The 19,778-nt window shown below is 38.3% G+C and overlaps 1 protein-coding gene across 1 annotated transcript; it reads left to right on the top strand.

Moving 5' to 3' along the window:
- Positions 1-1,411: 1,411 nt before the first annotated feature.
- On the top strand, positions 1,412-14,612 carry LOC127236669 (cysteine-rich secretory protein 2). The gene is made up of 7 exons (XM_051204418.1): positions 1,412-1,480; positions 5,190-5,306; positions 8,119-8,206; positions 9,976-10,118; positions 10,542-10,639; positions 12,473-12,561; positions 14,485-14,612. Exons 1-7 carry the CDS (start codon positions 1,412-1,414, stop codon positions 14,610-14,612), a joined length of 732 nt encoding a protein of 243 aa, XP_051060375.1.
- Positions 14,613-19,778: the final 5,166 nt, after the last annotated feature.

Consider the following 19,778-nt stretch of genomic DNA (forward strand, 5'->3'; position numbering starts at 1 on the left):
GAGTGAACTATGTGGTCCCCTGGTCTATTAGATTTTAGAACTGTGGACCACACAATGTAGACATGCTGAGTGACATAGCTGTGTAAAAGCTCATGCATGTGCCTTTCAATGAGGATGCAGTTAACTTTCCTCATGTTAAGGAGGACCAGGCCTCTAGCACTTAAATCTCTTATAAACTACAGTTTTTTTCCCTGTGCCACCAGGAAGAAAAAAAAAGTTACAAACAATTCTGAAATTAATATTCAATCAGATCACAGATCTTTATGGAATTATCTGATGGGCATAAGCCAAATTTTAGGCACTGCCAAAGATAATAAAAATACTATTATCCTTTTATGGTTATGAATATTATCCTACATGAGTACTATATTAGGATTGTTGCATAATTATGTCTTTGCTTCCTTTTTTTAAAAGTAAAACTATAGAAATTCACATTTTCAGTAAGAGAAAACTGACGCTCGGGTGAATTTCCCAAGCCTGATGGTTTCCAAAGACTGTATCTTAATGAACATTAAGCTATAGATGGGAAATAAAGGTCATATGGCCTACTTCTCAAGAATTAGTCTTATGTGGCCAATATAGAAACACAAGGCTACAAAGACACGATCTAGATTGTAATTTGCTGAAGAACCCATCTGGTAAGAAGGAAAAGACCAATTCTACTTACTCATGTTAATATTTTAGATAGGAACTAAATAAAAGAAAGCTGGCGGTGAAATTTGTGTCTGTTGGTGTGAAAGATGCCATTTGTGGGTAGTGTTGACTTGGACAGATGTGGAGATGCAGAATGTGCCCAGAGACCGTTATGATGTGTAATCTGTCCTCTCTCTCCATCTTCCTTCTTGACATAGAGAATGCAGCTATTTCAAGTGCCCAACCAACAGTAAGCGGCCATTCTAATGTGAATATTTTTTTATCATTCCAATCAGTTTAATGCTGCAAAGAGTAAGAATATATATTTAATATATCTCTACCTGTGGTCTCAAGAACGGCATTAATAAAACTCTTTTAGCAAACTGCACCCTCTCCCCCACAATGAGATGGATAATGGACGTCAGCAACCTAATTAGCTATGAAGAAATCTCTCTCTTTCCTCTCTCTCTCTCTCTCTTTCACATTACCTTTTAGAGGAAGAAAAGGCAAAACAAAGTTGCAGGAAGATGCCAGGAATTCCTGTGTCACTGCACATGCAAGTTAATGGCAAGTTTTTCAGTTCATGTCCCTTTTAGAGACAGGGGTTTCATTGTGATTCTATTTGCAGCATATAGTGACCCTTCAACTGTTAAATCGTTAGTGGACTTGGAAGTTACAGGTGCTTGGCATACTCTAGATCCACCCAATTTCCCCGTCTTGAGTCTCTGCACTCCTGACTTCAGTGAAGATTTCTGTTTGTTTTTGACAGCTTCCAGCCATGAAGTCGTTCCAGGTGATGCCGATTCTCTTTGTTTTACTGCTGCAATCATTGCCCTCAGAAGGAAAGGTAAGTTTCATGTGGAAACGTCCTTTCAGAACAGTCTGACAGTTTTGGCAAAGGGCCGGCTGCTTGAAAAGCATAAGAATCCAGAGTGTCTGATAGGTGACAAAGCTCTCGTGGTTGTCTCAGAGCACTTCACAAGAAAGCAGAGACAGGGGACTAAGCCTATTTGCTCCACCACTCATGACTGCAGTGGCCACCAGTCACATGTGCCTGTTAGATACTTGAGAAAACAAGGTCTCTTCCAAGAAGAAGGCTAACAGGTGTCAACGATGTATCACAAGTTGAACAGCAAACCCATCTGGTGTTTTCTGTTAAAAACAATGAGGTAACAGTATTTTGTATAATTGGATAAATGATACATGGAGTTTAGAGCAACACTGGTAAGAATTACCAAAGACTTATTGGCGGAACACAGTAGAAATGTGCTTTCTACAGCTGTGGGGGCTAGAAATTGCGGTCTCTCTGCAGACATAGGAACTGACTGATCCATTCCTTTCTATCTTAAAGTGACTTTTGCCAATTGTTGTCCTTTGACAAGTGGCTGTGTCACCCCAACTTCTTCCCTCATGTTGACATAACCTCGTGTCTCTATATTTCTCATAAAATCCCTTGGCTGAGAGTCAGGTTCCACTTTGGTACCATATTAATATATCCTAAGAATCAGAATATGGAAATATCTTTAGGGGGCAGGCACTAAACTTATTATAAGTAAATATATTGCTGAAATTCACTTCTACATTTTAATAGGCCTTCTCCAATGAAAATCACGTCATCCCCAAATTATATTTTTAAAAGACAGCATGTTATATGGGTTCAAAAAGCTAATTGATTATGGGTCTTCTATAGTCTTATTTCCTCCAATTTCCATGTGATTGCTACAGAAATTTAAGAATATGTAATCTTAAATTTGTATTTTCTTTACCTCGATCACTATATTTTTCTCTTATTTACAAATTGGACCTGTAAAATTGAAAATACATCTGATTCTAATGTCTTTTTGTGTTTGTCACTCACTGGTCATGGAATTAACACATAAAACATTGTTACTGTGGGAAACCCTGAATTCAGACCACTTACTTCCCATATAATTTCATGCTGTATGTAATGATCCCAGAACAAGGCCAGTCACCCTTGTCAGTATGTGTAAATCTCACACGTGGAGTGGCATGGAAGCTTGTGAATATGAGATTCTACCCTCATTGCTATCCATTCTCACACCCTGTGCTGACTTTTAGAACTCAACACTAGCCAGAAATGAAGACTGATAGTTGTTCAGATCTCATTTAGCATTCATAACCATAACCAGTCTGTTATAACAGTCAAATTCTTAGACCAGAGAGAATTTGCTTCTAACTCCGCAGGCCTTTATTATAACAGTTTCCCATCTTTTCTCCCATGAATGATTTTTTTCCCTCTTGGACATTCACAATTCTTTTCCTACTTCCTGGCTCAATTCTTGGCCTTCATTCATAAAAATAATTACAAACTGGGATATCACTAGGTTTTTGGCTTACTGATTACCTCTCTCAGCATGACTTTCTATGCTTTCCAACAGTCCTAGAAACACTTATCTTTAAAATACCAATCCAGAATCATCTATGTGAACTCTTTGTTACCCTCAATAATCTGATCCCCTCAGCATACCTTATTGTGGCATAATCAAATGTGAATGGATATTGACAAGTATAGGATCCCTGGTTATTGGGTATCCTCCGCTGATACAATAAGCCAAATCGGACCTAACTAATAAATCTGGATTTAATAAACTAAAAAGTAAAGCAGAGCACTTTCAGGTGACTCTTGGAAAGGCAGAGGGGAGAGCACATGGCAACCAGATCTTAAATTCCCTGTAGGCTGGTCTTGACTAACTCTTGTGGGTGGAGCTGACTCTTGTGGGCCTTTCTGAAGACGTGAAACCAGAGAAGGGGTTCCCAACAGAGAGGTCTTAGGCTCCCTGCTGAGAGTGTTTGGTAACAAAATATTACTCATTTTTTAATCTGCAGTTTTTCGTGCTATATATATTATGTTTTTCCCCTCCGCCAACTCCTCCCAGATCATCTGCATTTCCCTATCCACCCAACTTCATGTTCTCTCTCTCAAACAAAACAAAACAAAACAAAACGCAACCTAAACACAAAATGCAAAAAGCAAAACAAACAAAAAACAGAACAACCACAGAAGAAAGCCCAAACAAGGTAAAACCATTAGAGTCTGTTTTGTACTGGCAAACTGTTCTTGGTTGAGCACAGGCCCTTCCCTGGAGCATGAAGGATGCACTCACTGTCGTAGTTTGAATGTAATTGGCCCCTGTAATCTCATGGAGAGGGGCACTGTTAGGAGGTGTGGCTTTGGTGGTGTGGGTATAGCCTTGTTAGAGAAAGTGTGTCACTCTGAGGGTGGGCTTTGAGGTTTCCTATGCTCAGGATACTGCCCAGGTAGTGAACTTCCTCTTGTCTGCAACCCAAGCTGTAGCCAACATCATGGCTGCCTGCACACTACCATGCTCCCCACCATGACTATAATGGACTTAACTGAAACCGTATGTAAGCCTCCTCAATTAAATGTTTTCTTTGTAAGAGTTGCTGTGGTCCTGGTGGTGTCTCTTCACAGGAAAGAATCGTAATTTAAGACACTCATTGACACTACATGGGAGGAGAATTTTCTCTTTGCCAGCAGGTATCATTTATAAATAGTTTCTCAGTTAGGGGTGGGACTCCACATCAAGTTTCCCCCTTCGGGACTGGGATTTTTGTTTGGGGATTCTCTGTAGGTCTTTGGTGTATTGCCACAGCCTCTGTAAGTTCATACATGCATCAGACTTGCGCCTGGAAGACACTGTTTCCTTGGACTCACCCATCATTCTGGTCCTTAGCATCATTTGTTCCTAGATCCCCGAACCTTGTGGACAGGAGGCAGGGCTTTGATGAAGACATCTTCTCCTTTAGGTTATCTCACATAGGACTGAGTGCTTCTAAGTCTGTCACTCTTCTGCACATTGTCCAGTTGTAGGTTCTGTGATAAGCTCCATCTGCTGAAAGAAGAGGCTTCTCGGGCAAGGCACGGATGATGCACTGATCTATGGGTATAACAGTATGCCACTGGGAGTCATTCTATCGCTATGTTCCTTTAACAGAATAATAGTAGGTTTCCCCCTCAATCATGTGACCTATATAGTCTCAGATTCTTTGCCACTTTAGCATTGCTAGGTATGGGTTTATGCTCATGTAGCAGACCTTAAATCCAATTACAAAGAGGCTTGTTACTTTCATAATATTGATGCCCTATTGCACTAGTATAACATGCAAATATCTCACTGCTGTAAGTCTCATGGATTGGTTTGATTACCATTTTTCATTGGTCACAGGCAGTCTACCTCCCCAAATCACCTCTCATAGGATTGCATAAAAAATAAATAAATAAATAAATAAATAAATAAATAAATAAAAGCTGAGTTAAAACCAAAATCTAGCATTTATGGCCTTAGAGGAATTTTTGTCTTGCAGTGAATTATGCATCATTTCAAAGTCTGCTGTCTACATCTAGTCATTCCTATTATAATTAAGTGCTGACTCAGATTTATTGGCACTGTCAAGCAGCTAATATTTTCCTTTTCTATCTGGGTGATATTATGTGATAATAGTTTTTTTTTTAATTGAAGTAATTTCTTCACCGTCTGTGATCTACAAAAATGTTAAAAGTTATTTTCCTCCAGGATCCAGCTTTTACTGCGTTGTTAACCAACCAACCACCAGTTCAAAGAGAAATTGTAAATAAACACAATGAACTGAGGAGATCAGTTAACCCCACTGCCAGCAACATGCTAAAAATGGTAAGAGACTGTGTTGGAAATGATGTGAGCCAGCTGTGGGGGGAGGAGTCAGCTGTGGGAAGAGGAGCCAGATGTGGGGGGGGGAGGAGCCAGCTGTGGGAGGAGGAGCCAGATGTGGGGGGAGGAGACGGATATGGAGGGAGGAGCAGCTAGTGATGGCTTAACATTATGTTTTAAAATATTCCTTGCTGCTGGGAGGACCAGCCTTCAGCAGCTTAGGAATTGAGGGAGAGCCACAGAGTCAGTGAAGTAATCACTCAATTTGACTTTTCTATCTGAGGGGTAAAACTTAACTCTCTGGGGCTGTCCAGTGGGGCAAAACTTAACTCTGTGTGGGCAGTGAAAAAAGGAATAACACCCCAACACGCCCACACCCCCACACACCCCACATCCCTTTAGGATCTCTCTATTATCACGGTATCATATTTTTACTTCCTTTCTTACCTCTATACAGATTATTGCTTCTGTGTGTTTATTTTTTCTCTTATAGCTTATATACCCCAGCAGAATCCTTTAAGCAATATAAAAATTATAATGTGGATATATATATATATATATATATAATTTTTTTCTTATTTTACCTATCGATCCCAGTTCCCTCTCCCTCCCTCCCATGCCCCCCAACCTCCTCCCATTCCATCCCCCCTTCCCTCCAATCCACAGGGAGGGTGATGCCTTCCAGGAGGGATCATCAAAATCTGTCAAGTCATTTATTTTTTAAGTGGATGATTACAATGACTACAAGTTAAAAACATGTTTCCCCATTTCTCTTACTTGATTAAACATTTTATACATTACAGGCGAAAAACAAATTATCTCAAGAACCCATATACATTCATGCCCAAACAGCTTGTTATAGATTAACAGAGTGTAAGCACCAAGATGTTTTTCTCAGCCAGTTCTTTTACTGGCAGATTGCATTTCTAATTTATAAAGAAAGGATCAAACATTTTGTTATTTATCTCAAAAGGTAATCTTATAAAAAATCTTAAAAGAATAACAAATATAAACTTTTATGTATGAAAAGCATTCAGTCAGTTCTACTCACTCATCAACAATGTTTTAAATCAGGAAGCTGAGGGCAGAAATGGGTACAAGGAATTAATCATCACCTTGGATCATCAGCCCATCTTAAGCAAGAAAGGCATGTCAGCTAATAATAATGGGGCTCTCCTTTTTCTTATATCTTCACCTCAAAGAGACCCTCACTCAGCCATGCATCTTCATAAACTTGAAACTGTTCTGGAAGACTTTCTACCTCAAAGCTATTAACCTTAACCTAATCTTAGTCGTTATGTAAAGCTTTGTTTTAGCCATTGACTCGCACTGAAACCCATGAACACATCTCCCAAACACTAGGATTAACTTGACCTAACCTAGTTTTTGGGACTCAGTTTTTCTTAATCATTAAGCTAAGCCACAGTTTCTCCTTAAGAGATACCCATAAGTCCTAGCTGCATGACACTTCCTTGTTCTTATTGCCTATCCTCTGCATCCCCTGCTTTATCAAGGGTAGTGGCAACACCATATCCTGCCCTTACCTATGTTAATTTTCCCACTAATCTAACCTTTATCATAATCCCTTACTATATTTGTTAAAAACCCTTAATCATCAAAATTCTATTTAAACTAACACCATTAATGTATAAAGTCATTGCTTCAGTTAGACATTACACCTTAAGAGGAAATCATCATAATAATCCACAGGTAAAGATGCCCAGGAAAATGGGATATCTCCATGAGATAATCATACTACATTAAAGATCTTGGGGATCCCCCTCAATACCCATTCACACCATGCCAAACACCAGAGAAAAAATTCAGGGACAAACATGTAAAGGCACAGTAGTAGCAAGAGACATTCTGAAGCAGAAGTCCTTGGGGCCTTTCCTATCTGAGATTACCCATCAGTGCTTTGTTTCCACTACCCTGAAGTTTGATTGTTGCCTGCTGCTCCTCTGATATGGCCACTGGCAGTTCCTGTTATTATTTTGCTATTTTATTAAAAAAAAATTTTATGTGGGAAAGACTATATTGTTTTTGTTTTTAGCATGGCTCAATGGCATTTTGGGTTTTGGGTCTAGTGAGCTGGGCAGAATTAGAAAGCAAATCTTTGAGGGTTGTGTGTGAAGCCTTTTGTTTGTTGTCTTTCCTAGGGCATGGATCAAGGCCTTTTCTGTCTTTCAGTGACTTCTTGAAGAGTATTTTTTAGTTTGTGTTTCTGTGTGTGAGTGTGGACATGTGCACATTTGTGTGGGTACCTGTGGAGGCCACAGGCAGTAGTTCCCTCATAGAACTTGGTTTATGGACAGCTATGATTAAATCAACAGAGGTGCTGGGAACCGAACATGGGACCTCTGCAAGAGGGCAGTGGATTCTTTCAATCACGGAGCCATCTCCTCATTCCCAATACCATACCCTTCTTAATGTACAACACTTCCCAGGACACAATGCTGATAGCCTTTACCCTATTCAAGGCAACAGGCATCAAAGGACTTTGGAACAGCTCAGAGCAGCTCATAATATTAAAATATTATTAGAATGCATCTCAATATTTAGCATCATTCACAAACAGCATGGATGTGGCTTTACAGTTAGATATTTCCCCTTTATAACTTATCCCTTTTGGACTTCTCTTCATGTGGATACTGGAACACACAAAGATTCAAACAAGCAAATGAGGCATTTTACTATCAGTGACAATTAGAAAATGTATCTGCAGAAGTTTGATAGTTTTGCTAACCAGTCAAATTATGTGCTTTCATTATGGTTGGATTATTAAATGTAGTTTTCTTTCCCTTTCGATATTTAGGAATGGAGCATACAAGTGACAGGAAATGCTCAAAAGTGGGCTAATAAGTGTACTTTAGAACATAGTAAAGCCGAAGACCGAAAAATCAGTACGTATGTTACATATGGCTGCTTCATAAGTGAATGAATTCAACACTAACAGCCCTTTGTAGGCTATTACATTGAGAATTTAAACATAAATGCTATTCATGCAGTTTTTCAAAGTTATTATTTAGTTATAACAACAGCATGGTTCATGTTCTTTTATTTTATGCAAATGTTTCATGCGATGTGTCATTTGTTCTCTCCAAGCTCACAAGCAAAGCAGAGCATGTGTCATGCTTTTTTTTACCATCAACATCAGGAAGAAAACCACAGTCCAGAGAACACACTGTAGTCATGTCGGACATGATGTTTCTGTTCACACTTTATCAAATCTAAATCTAATCATCTGCACCTTGCTTTGATAATACATAGCTGTTCGGTGTTTTGCTAATAACTACTTTTTATGATGTATATCTAACTGTGCTTAGTTACTGCTTAGTTTTGCTGCAAACCACTTAAGGTTTTTAAATCATTTTCAAAATCCATATTGAGTGAATGCTTTGGGAATGTAATAAAACGTCAAGTGTGAATTTTTTTCTTTTCTTCTTCTCCTTTTCTTTCTCTCTCCCTCCCTCCCTCCCTCTCTCTCTCTCTCTCTCTCTCTCTCTCTCTCTCTCTCTCTCTCTCTCTCTCTCTCATGTTGGATCTCACTATGTAACCCTGGCTGCTCTAGAATTGGCTATGTAGACCAGGTTGGCCATGAACTTGCTGTGATCCCCCTGTCTCTGCTGTCTCTGACTCCCAGTTCTGGGACTAAAGGTGTGCAATACCAAGCCCAGCCTATGTATTGTTTTCTAAGTCCTGCAATTGACTAACATATAGATTGTTGTGGTAGACTACAAAGAACAACAGAACACATTGTATGGAGGAATCCAGAACCATGAAGGAGGAAACTTGGTACATAGACCTTACACAGATTGTTTACTTATATCTCACTGCATGTAGAGAAACCCACTGTGGAAATGATTAGTCACCTTGCAATGTTTCAGTTGATCAATTGTTATTTTATCATTGCTGCTCTAATAATAAAAGAACTGTTAAGAGAGTGACAGGGTCAGTAGAAGACTCAAGCAGTCTTGGAGATCTAGTGTACTATTAGATTGTTACTTTTACATTTAATACTAATGGAAGTATCATAGCATGTTTGATGTTCATTGTATGTAGTATAGACATAGTATTTCAAAGTCACACAGATTCAATAAGGACTTGGCTGTCAACTTGTGCTGGCTGTGTCTAGTTTTCTCAGGAAGAGGATTAAGTCTGTGATCCTTCCTGCTGACAGTTTTCTCTTTGAAAATTTGTCAAAATCCTACTTCATAAAAAATCACTTATTTGTAAGGTCTTCTTTGTGGAAACTGGTGAACGTGACAGACAGCATAGAAAACATTCAAATGCTGGCCACTTTTCTTCACTAAGCCTGTATCACAAAGCTGAGCACACACACGCAGAATTTAGTGTCTAGATGACTGCAGTTTTGCCAATGCAAGTGGAGAAGGCTTTTTAAAAGAACGGAGTAGTCACAATCGATTCAATATATTTGCATGTTTGGGCCATCATGCATGTGTCAGATGGCTGTCTTCTTATCTGATCAATCAATCAATCAATCAATCAATCAATCAATCAATCAAAGAAGCAGGTTACCTGCTCCCACCTCTATCAATAATTATCTACCATAGTCCTTATGGCTCACATACAGTATTTTGCATTTGTGAAGTCAACTTATTTTGCCGTGGAGAGTTTTATTGTTTTTTCTCATAAATACGTTCCCTCTCAGAAACAAGATGTGGTGAGAATCTCTATATGTCAAGTGACCCTACTTCCTGGTCAACTGTAGTTCAAAACTGGTATGATGAAAGTGAATATTTTACCTACGGTGTAGGAGCAAAACCCAATACAGCAGTTGGACATTTCACTCAGGTGAGCAAATAGAAGATGCTATAGTAACAAACCCTGTAATGTGAAGACTTAAGTTTTGCTAACTGATGGCCTGTTCCTATATTAAGTTTGAGAAGACAGTCGGAGTAGATTTTACATAGTTCTGTCATTTGACTGACATGCTAAGATATGCTAATTTATGACCAGGATCTGAAGAATGCTTGGTAGGAAAGCATACAGCATATCCTTTCATCATACATGGATATAATCGTAATCCCACACTACATGTTTAGTCTTGAAGGGTATTAAAAATAAAATTTTACTTACTGTGATACCCAAAATAAAAATTTTGTAAGGTAAATGTTATAGACTGTAGTAACTACATATTTATGTCAATATTTATTTTTGTGTATTTTACCAGTTCTCTAATAAACATCTGTACTTTTATCTTCTATGGAATGATAGGTTGTTTGGTATTCATCTTACAAAATTGGCTGTGGAGTTGCTTACTGTCCTAACCAAGATACCCTAAAATACTTCTATGTTTGCCAATACTGTCCTGCGTAAGTATGTACTTCAGAATTAAATGTGTGTAATTTTACCTACAAACTAATAGTTGAAAGCCAGAATCACAAGTGTAAACCCACCAAAGGAAGGGAAAACATCAGGGCTTTTCTTTGAAGATCTAGACAACATTAATTTGTCAAAGACGAGGGCAGTTACACAGTTCTGAATGTAAACATCTAAGATCTCCACCTTCACTTATGAAATAATGTCCTTTCTTTGAATTATTCTTCCCTAGGTCCTTCATTCAAGGACCGTTTGTGCTGTGGATTCTTCTAAGATTTCACATTATCTATTTTGCTGATTTCACACTTCAGGACTGCACAAGTTTAATGTTAGGACAAACGATTTAAGCTGTTAGCTTGCAAATGGGATGACATACCTTGATATTTTTTCTACTTAGGTATTTCAATTGCTTGTTACCTACAAAAGAGAATCATCTTACATTGTTCCCACAAACTTTGCTATTGTATGTGTCTAATGACAACATAATTTTCGGTTTTTATTATATATACTTTTTGAAAGGACCACACTTTTTGTCAGACTTGTGGAGAAGACTCCAGCAGGAGAGCTTTGAACTCTGAATTTGTTTTTCTGCAAGTTCATCTTTCAGCACTTACTAGAAAGAATTCACAGACCATGGAGATTTGCATCTAAATCTATTGCTTATTCAGAAAAGCATCCTTAGGCAGACACAAGAAACAATAATGGAGTGGATAATGGGAGGAAGCTGGGAACAAACCTACAAAGCATTTCTAGAACCCTCATGGTTGGTTTCTCTAACTGCTCACTCAATTACACCTAAACTGAGCTGCATTGCCTTACCTTTTATTTCACTTGCTAGTTAGGATTTAGATTCCTATGTATTTTCAAGTTCATTAATTGCAGTGATCATCATGAGTCACAAATTAACTCCTGTAAGAAAGTAAACCTTTGATGTTGGCACAGATCAAAACTTTGCAAACTGGCATTCTATTTGAAGTAACCATAACGTTCTCACATATGACATCTCTTTAAATGCAAATTAGAGGCGCTTAAGTCCATGCTACTATCCACACACAAACAATACAAACTCACTCCCAGCAAGAAGAGTAACTCTGGAATAGCTCAGCTTTCAAATAAATAGAGTATATTTAGAAATGAACAGTTTTCCACTCCCACTACAATTTATACAAGATATTCTTTCTCTGGAGAGATGTGTTTCCTTAACCCACACCAGGCCGGGTCTTGCCTTAGCAATGATTTCATCATCTGTCTGACAAAGAAGGGGAACATTCTAGATGGTGTGTCATTGCTAAACCTTGGTTGCCACCTTGATACAGCTGGGAAGGAACCTCAAATTAAGGAATTTCCTGTATCAAACTGGACTGTGTCTGTGATGCATTTTCTTGATGGCTAGGAGAGCCATCTGCTGCCCATGATACCTTTTGGTGTATAGACCTGGTCCATGAAGGAAAGATAACTGGGTGCAGCCCATAAGCAGCATTTAAACGCTTACTGTATCTGCTTCAGCTCCTGCCGTGGCTTCCCTCAGTGATGGACTGTGTATCCTATGAGCTAAGATACCCCCCACCCCCCCACCCCCCAACCCCCCAACCCCCACCCCCCACCCTGCCCCACAAAGTCGCTTCAGCCGATGTTAAACTAGAAAGAATGTGTTCATATCTGAAGTGTTCTCTTAATTGCTATTGTTGTCCGAGTCACACTATGGAAATCATAGTTTTCAGTCTGGCTCACGAAATGATGTAAACAAAACTGAAAACCGTGCATTGCCGCGTATGTGCGTTCACTGATGCTTTAAGGGGAAAATAATGGCGTGTTTCAAATTTCAGGGGCAACAATGCGATGAAAAAGAACACTCCTTACCTCCAGGGGGCGCCTTGTGCTAGCTGTCCCAATAACTGTGACAACGGACTGTGCAGTAAGTGGGAAGGGGCTCACTGTGTGCTCATCACGTAGTCAGTATTTTATTTGATTCTATGAACTGTAAAATCAACTAAATGATACATTCCTAGGAGAGGAAAACACCTACTCAAGAAAAGCGTTAAAATAAGTATTTTTTTTTTTTTACACCTCCCTACAGTCGTTGAGGTGTCATTTTATTTGTAATTACATTTTATTTGTAGTGAAAAGAATTTTACCTGTGTTACCTAATGGAACATTTTACCCTCACCGGCTGTGCTGTGCAGAACTATTCACTGTGCACTTCATTCAAAAATTGTTCTTTAAACTTGGTATCAATGGGCCCAAAGTGGTATTTAAACAATCAAATCATGGTGCTGGAGAAATAGCTCAGTAATCACAGAGGACCTGGCTTCCATTCCCAGAGCCGACCTTGGCGGTCCACAACTGCCCATGACTCCAGTCCCAGGATATCTGATGTCGTCTTCTGCAGTCTTCAGATACCTAAGTACAGGTGCTGGACATACAGACATGTAGGCGGACATATAGAAATGTAGGCACACATACACTCATAACTCAAAAAAAATTAAATCATGCATACCTGCATGAATTGAGATCATGTTTTACTTGTCTTACATCCCATAGTGAGTTGACTATGTTGATTTTTTTAATTTCTGTAGTATACCCAGAACCATAGTGTTTACCTTTAAAATGATCACTTTTCCTATAATTAGGTGATAGCATTTTTGCAAATATTTAATCTCAATACCCAGTCTGTGTATTAGCTTATAGACAAAATATGGCTACAAATGAAAGAATAATATAAATTTCATACATGTTATTTTTTCATTAATATAAAGAGGCATAAATATTGGGTCCCACCATTTAGTATGATTTTTGTTTAAATTGCTATGAACGGGAGTATTGAATCACCCATTGAAATTTCTACCTTTCAAGTGTTTTCACTTTTTTTTAGCATCATTCCTGACTCAATTGTGTACCAGTAACTTAAAAGTATTAGTATCAAAGCTGCACACTAATAAGAAAATGTTCTGAATGATTATATCTCTTCTGAATTCTATTTGCTAAACAGTTTTGAATACATCATATTTTTACTGAGTACTCAACAGGACATTTTTAAAAAAGTGTCAGTCATGTTTCATAAAAAGTTCCTTGCACCAAAATACAAAAATCACGAATGGAAATAAGTTCAGAAGCAGCGAGGAAACAGTTTAAACGCAATGGGTATTGTTGCACTATGAACCAAAGGAACCGTGATTGAATCCTGTTTGCATGTTTGGCAGGAGAAGAGGGACTATACCAGCTTGGTTTCTGTTTAAATGCAGAGTTGTTGGAATTTTGTGTCCTTGAGGTTGTAGGAGGCCTGTAAAGAGACCACACCTACAAACAATTAACTTTGAGGGTCTGAGGAGTTCAGAGGAAAACATGGCACCCTGTCCTTGTCTCAGGCCATTCACAAAGGGCATTTCCTCTGAAAGTGTAAAGTTGGGTTTCTAGAATATGAGACACCAGAAGGAGCCTCTATAACAAATATCTTAGATTAGCCATGAATGTGGCCTTGGGGATTTGAAATGGAGTAGTCAGGCTAAGGAGCTAATTTAATTTACCATGCACTAAAAAGCTACATTTAATTCAGCAGCTGAAGATATGTTTATATCTTTTTTTTCCTCCCCTCTTTGACTGACAGGAGATATAAGTAAACCAGTTCATTTTAGGAACATGTCATTGAAAGATAGAAAGAGTTATGGGTGACCTGGTGAGCTCAGCAATGGTGACCCCCTGAGTTACTCAAGAGCATCACAGTGATGACGATGCTAGTGTGTTGCTCCTTTCTACCTTCCCACGGATGTTTCAATGGGTGGGTTTTCTGTTGCTATTTCAGACGATGGCAATAAGATAATGAAATCTGCTTTCATTGCAGCCAATAGCTGTGAGTATGAAGATCACCTTAGTAACTGCGAGTCCTTGAAGAGCTCAGCAGGCTGTGATCATGAGGTGCTCAAGGAAAAGTGCCAGGCTACCTGCCTGTGTGAAGACAAAATTCATTAAGATATCTAGTGTGAAGCATGAAGGAGTACATGTAAAAGGGATGTAGCCTGTAACTGAGATATGCCAGGGAAAACTATAGCAGATTAGTGAAAAGACGGATCCCAAATGACAAGGCTTCTTCCATCCCTGGATTTATACAGAAATCTCTTTCATACAGCAATTTAAAGTGTCATTGAGGATGCCAATTTTGGATTATGACCAGTGTTGGTGTTTTCAATGTAATGAATTGAATTGAGTGGAGAATTTTGAAAGTTGTAGGAACACAGGTCATTCATCACTAGAACTTTGAAAAAGAGGAAGCTGTATGTGTCCATAAGCAACTTGCAATGGAATAATGGGCTGTAGTAATGTCACCATCAACCTACTTTACTGTGTCTACCAGGATGAAGCTTGACATCTGTGTTTGTCTTATGTCCTTTTAATTAAATACAAGTAATGATCTTTTTCAATAAAGAATTCAAGCAACTATATAGATTCAGTTTTCATGTAATATTTATATAGCATGTCTTTTTAACTGCTAATAACTAAGCACAGGAAAATAATTATACAGGGAAAAATCTATTAAATAGATACCTAACATTAATTAAAAAAACATAACTTTTTTATTGTTTTTATTTTATGGATATGCCATTAATCACTATATAGTTCAATATATGTACAAGCCTAGTCATCTTATGAAACAATTAAAACTAATAAATGTCTTAGAGAATTTAGCATTCATAATTCTGTACATTTCATTCAAGTTGGTTTGACAATGACATATAAATCAGCTCATGTACATAGGATTAAGTACATTAAATATTTCAAATATTGAAAGGCTACCAGAAGTAGCCAAAAACTTGGTGTGATTAGATAGATGGTAACATACCATGAGCTACCAACGTGCCCAACATGAAATAGATAGCTGAATTTTTCTACACCACTGAAGAAAATGAATGCATACCTCTAAAACCTCTAAAAGAAAATTCCCAGGCCTACATGATTTTACAACACAATTCCGCAAAACATGTCGAAAAGTATTTTAGAATTGCTGTAAGTCTGTTCTGGAAAACTGAAAGAAGGAAATTTTGTTAGTTCATTCTTTGGGATTATGTCATCCTAATACTAAAATTTAAGGTGAAAAAATACAGATGTATAACTGTCATACACATGGAGAAAATCCTACAAGAACACTAAGTAAATTGTTCAGTAGCAAAAAATCAAGTGGATGTCGAACTAAGTCTTGGAACAAGTGGAATAAATGACCATTTATTGTATATCTAGAGGATTCTTTGCCATTGTCAAGCACATTCAACCTTACCTCATACCCATGTGTGTCTGTGGGAATCTACAGAAAGAATGTTTCTTCATCGTAGTTTTGAGAACTCAATTGTCTCATAAGCTGTAATGATTTCTTTCTAGTGAGTGCCTCTTTTTCCTTGTCATATATGACTAAAATTTGAGTCAAAATGTCCCCACAGAGACCTGTAATATCTTTTTCATCACTCTTCTTTCGTAGACACCAATAACTGTCCAGCCTAGAAATCATTCTGAATTACCTGTGACCTTCATGAACTCATTGCCTATACTTTTCAGAGTGATGGCTTTTATCCTTGCTCTTGGTGAACCAGTAAATAGTGGACTGCTCTCGGTAACACAAATATTTATTGAAAGAATTATTTATTCTTGAAATTATTATACATGACTCACATTTGACAGTTGTCGGAATATGAAATGTCTGTGAGGAATGAAACAGAATAAAATAATAATCCAATTCAGGAGCTGAAGCTATGGGAAAAAAATCCGAGGGTGAGTTTTAAGATATTTTGTAGGCAAAGTGAAATGATTTTATTGAACTAAAAAAAATTGTTCTTAGTTTTGGTTCATTTCAAAATATCATTTTCATTCTAGAGTATTCGTATATTCAGTAAGTGTTCCTCTTTCGCTGTTAGCTTAGTTAGTTAGTTGATTTCACTTTACCTTGGCCTGTCTGCTAAGAATAAGAAGCCACAGTTTGGGATCCCATTCCCCATGGACAGATACTCTCTAAGCCTAGATACACCGGGGACAATATAGGTCCTGTCCAAAATGATGTCATGGACTTTGATGATCTCCCATGTGAGGCCTCACCCTCCCTGAGGAGAGGATGGGGATGGGATGTGGAGATTGTGGGGGGACTGGGAGGATGGGAGGTACAGGGGCCAGGGACTGCTATGTAAAATAAGATTGTTTTAAATTTAAATAAAAATTAATTTTACAAAATAATAAGGATCCATAGCAGAGCACAAAGGATTGTACATTTCATCAAATGTCTTACATGTAATCTTTTTTTTCTTTCACAATCAGATAGAGTGCCATCTTAGTCTCTTGTTGCCTGTAAATGTTTCTCAGATTTCTTTAATTATTTGGAAGTCCAGTATTTTGTGCAATACCCACATACTTCATTACTATCTCAATTAAAATCCCACAATTTGAAGCGGACTGGTGCTGTTAGCTTATAAATAGACCCACACTACTTCAGTGTCCCAAGTACTGAAATTACACGGCTCAGAACTGTTGTGGGCAATCTCTTCCTGCCAACCTGGTCCCACAGCCACAAATACTGTATTAATTATAATACTGTTGGCCATTGGCTAGGGCTCCTTATTGGCTATCTTTGTCTTAATTACTATGTACTACCATGGGACTGTGGCTTAACCCGTTATGCCCACTATGGTGGTACTCCTCTGGAAGCCCACATGGTGACTGACTCTGCCTGTGTTTCCCAGTATCCTCCTTGTCTCCTAGTCCTAACTATCATTCTGCCTCACTGGCCACCGTGCTTTATTCATTAACCAATAAGAGAAACATATGTACAGAAGACATCCCCATCATCTCCTCTTTTCTGTCTAAATAAAAAGGAAGGTTTTAACTGTAACATAGTCAAATTACATGTAACAAAACAGGTATCAAGTAAAACTATAGTTACAATATTTAGTCCATTAACATCTAGCAAGATTTAAAGAAAATATTCCATCATCCTACCTTTGTGAGTCTAAAGCCTTATATGTAACTTAACTTTTATGATAACTAATGAAAACTATAGCCACAATTATCTGTTTTCAACCCAATCAAAAACCTCAGAAAGGTAATATATTAACTTTGTAATTGATTGAGACATCTTGCTACCTGGACAGTCATCCAAAGTTCTTCTGTAAATAGGAACACCCATTTTCGACCCATAGGCCATAGGGTATCCAACAGACTTCTCAGTGAAACAGGAAATTTTAAACTGTCTGCCGGTATTGGCAATTTGTCAGTCATTTTTCTGTTTCCTGCTAACTGTCTGGCAGACTCTTCCATGAAACAGGATCCTTACAGCACTGTCCATTTTGTTTTGCAAGATTAGCAGTCACTTTCCTGTGGGTCCTGCATGTTCACCTTATACAGCAGACAGTCAAACAGTCCAGGCAAGAGCAGTAAGTATCTTGCCCAAGTGGCTAGCCTCGCCATATTGAAAGAAGACTCCATAATGAGTCCCTTCTATGTCCAACATCTTCTCTGAAGGAACTGTGTATCCAGGAGCAGTTGTGTCTCACTGTCAAGAAAAACCCTAAACCATTTCACATGCCATATTCTGTAGGTCTTTGAAAGGTTTTAAGAATGTCTATCCAATTGAAATCTGTCTCTATATATCTGGAAAACCAAACTAACCTAACTATAAGTTTTGACTACTATAGGTAACTGTATTCTGTACTTAATTATATATTACATTTTTAAATGAGCTATATGAACACAATACCTAAACAGGAAAAGAAATATTCATGTCCTACTCCCCCTTTTTCCTTTTAAAAGAGATTGGTTTTGATCATTAACCATTCATTTATAACTAACCCAATTTAAACGAAAACAAACATTTATAAATAACATTTGGGGTTTGGGGCATCGTTCTCCCCAAACTACTTCCTGCTCTTAGGGGGTATTGAAATACCATGGGGTCATGAGAAAACAGAAACCTGGGAAAAATCTTTGTTGTTGTAGTCTGCAAGGCTACATCATCTCAGCTGTTTTAAATGCTAGATCACCACTGCTTCAGGTGGTCTTGCTTTGTTAAACCATATTAGTCTGGAAAGAATCCACAGGTTTATATTTTCTCTGGAAACAAAAGCAGAAACTTAAAATTTAAAGTCAAAGCATTTTCAAAATATATAAGTTGGATTAATTTAGCAGCATTTATAGTGAAATGCACTTGAGCAGCTGTAGCTCCCTTTTCACCAACCATTTTAAGGACAACACTACAGCATACAGTATCCAGACTCTCTGTGTATTTTTCATCTTCATGTGGCTTTTTATTACTCCATTTGTTTTCTTTTATTTTTTTTTTTATTTTCTGAGACTGTATCTGTAGAAATCTGCCTGCCTCTGCCTCTGGAGGGCTGGGATTAAAGGCATGTGCTACCACTGCCCAGCCAATCTATTTATTTTTCCCAAGCCTGCATATATTTATTGTAAATCTTTATATTTTTCTAACCACATGAATCTTACCTGGTCTCTAATACTACTTCTCTGGTAAAAGAGGCACGAGGCATTGTATTATTATTATTATTTTATTAAATTAGAAACAAGTTTTTTTTGCATGTCAATCTGAGTTCCTTCCCTCTCCTCTCCCCCAACCCTTCTCCTATTCCATCCCCTTTTTGTTCCCCAGGGAGGGTGAACCCTTCCATGCAGGATCTTCAAAGTCTGTCATATCATTTGGAGCAGAACCTAGGCCTTCCTCTATGTGTCTAGGCTGAGAGAGTATTCTCCCAAAAGTCTATTTGTATACTAGGGATAAATACTGATCCACTACCAGAGGCCCCATAGACTGTCCAGCCCTCCTAACTGACACCCAATTTCAGGGGGGCCTGGATCCATCCTATGCTGGTTCCCCAGCTATCAGTCTGTGGTGCATTTTATAAGCCAACAGTGTCTGTGGATTTCTCCAGCATGGCCTTTACTCCTTTGCTCCTCATTCCTCCCTCTCTGCAATTGGATTCCAGGAGCTCAGCTCAGTGTTCAACTATGGGTGTCTGCTTCTGTTTCCATCAGCTACTGGATGAAGGCTCTAGGATGGCAGGTAGTCTTCAATCTCATGATCATTGAAGGGCATTTAAGGTAGCCTCTCCACTATTGCTTAGATTGTTAGTTGGGGCCATGCTTGCAGGT

Source organism: Phodopus roborovskii, unplaced genomic scaffold (assembly GCF_943737965.1).
Source record: "Phodopus roborovskii unplaced genomic scaffold, PHOROB, whole genome shotgun sequence".
In the NCBI taxonomy this organism is placed as follows: Eukaryota; Metazoa; Chordata; class Mammalia; order Rodentia; family Cricetidae; genus Phodopus; species Phodopus roborovskii.

Bases quoted from the DNA above. Each gene is read 5' to 3' on its own strand.
- LOC127236669 (XM_051204418.1), top strand. From the start codon at position 1,412: ATGAAGTCGTTCCAGGTGATGCCGATTCTCTTTGTTTTACTGCTGCAA. The intron at 10,119-10,541 runs GTGAGCAAATAG...ATGGAATGATAG, and splicing joins CAGTTGGACATTTCACTCAG to GTTGTTTGGTATTCATCTTA. The intron at 12,562-14,484 runs GTAAGTGGGAAG...CTTTCATTGCAG, and splicing joins CTGTGACAACGGACTGTGCA to CCAATAGCTGTGAGTATGAA.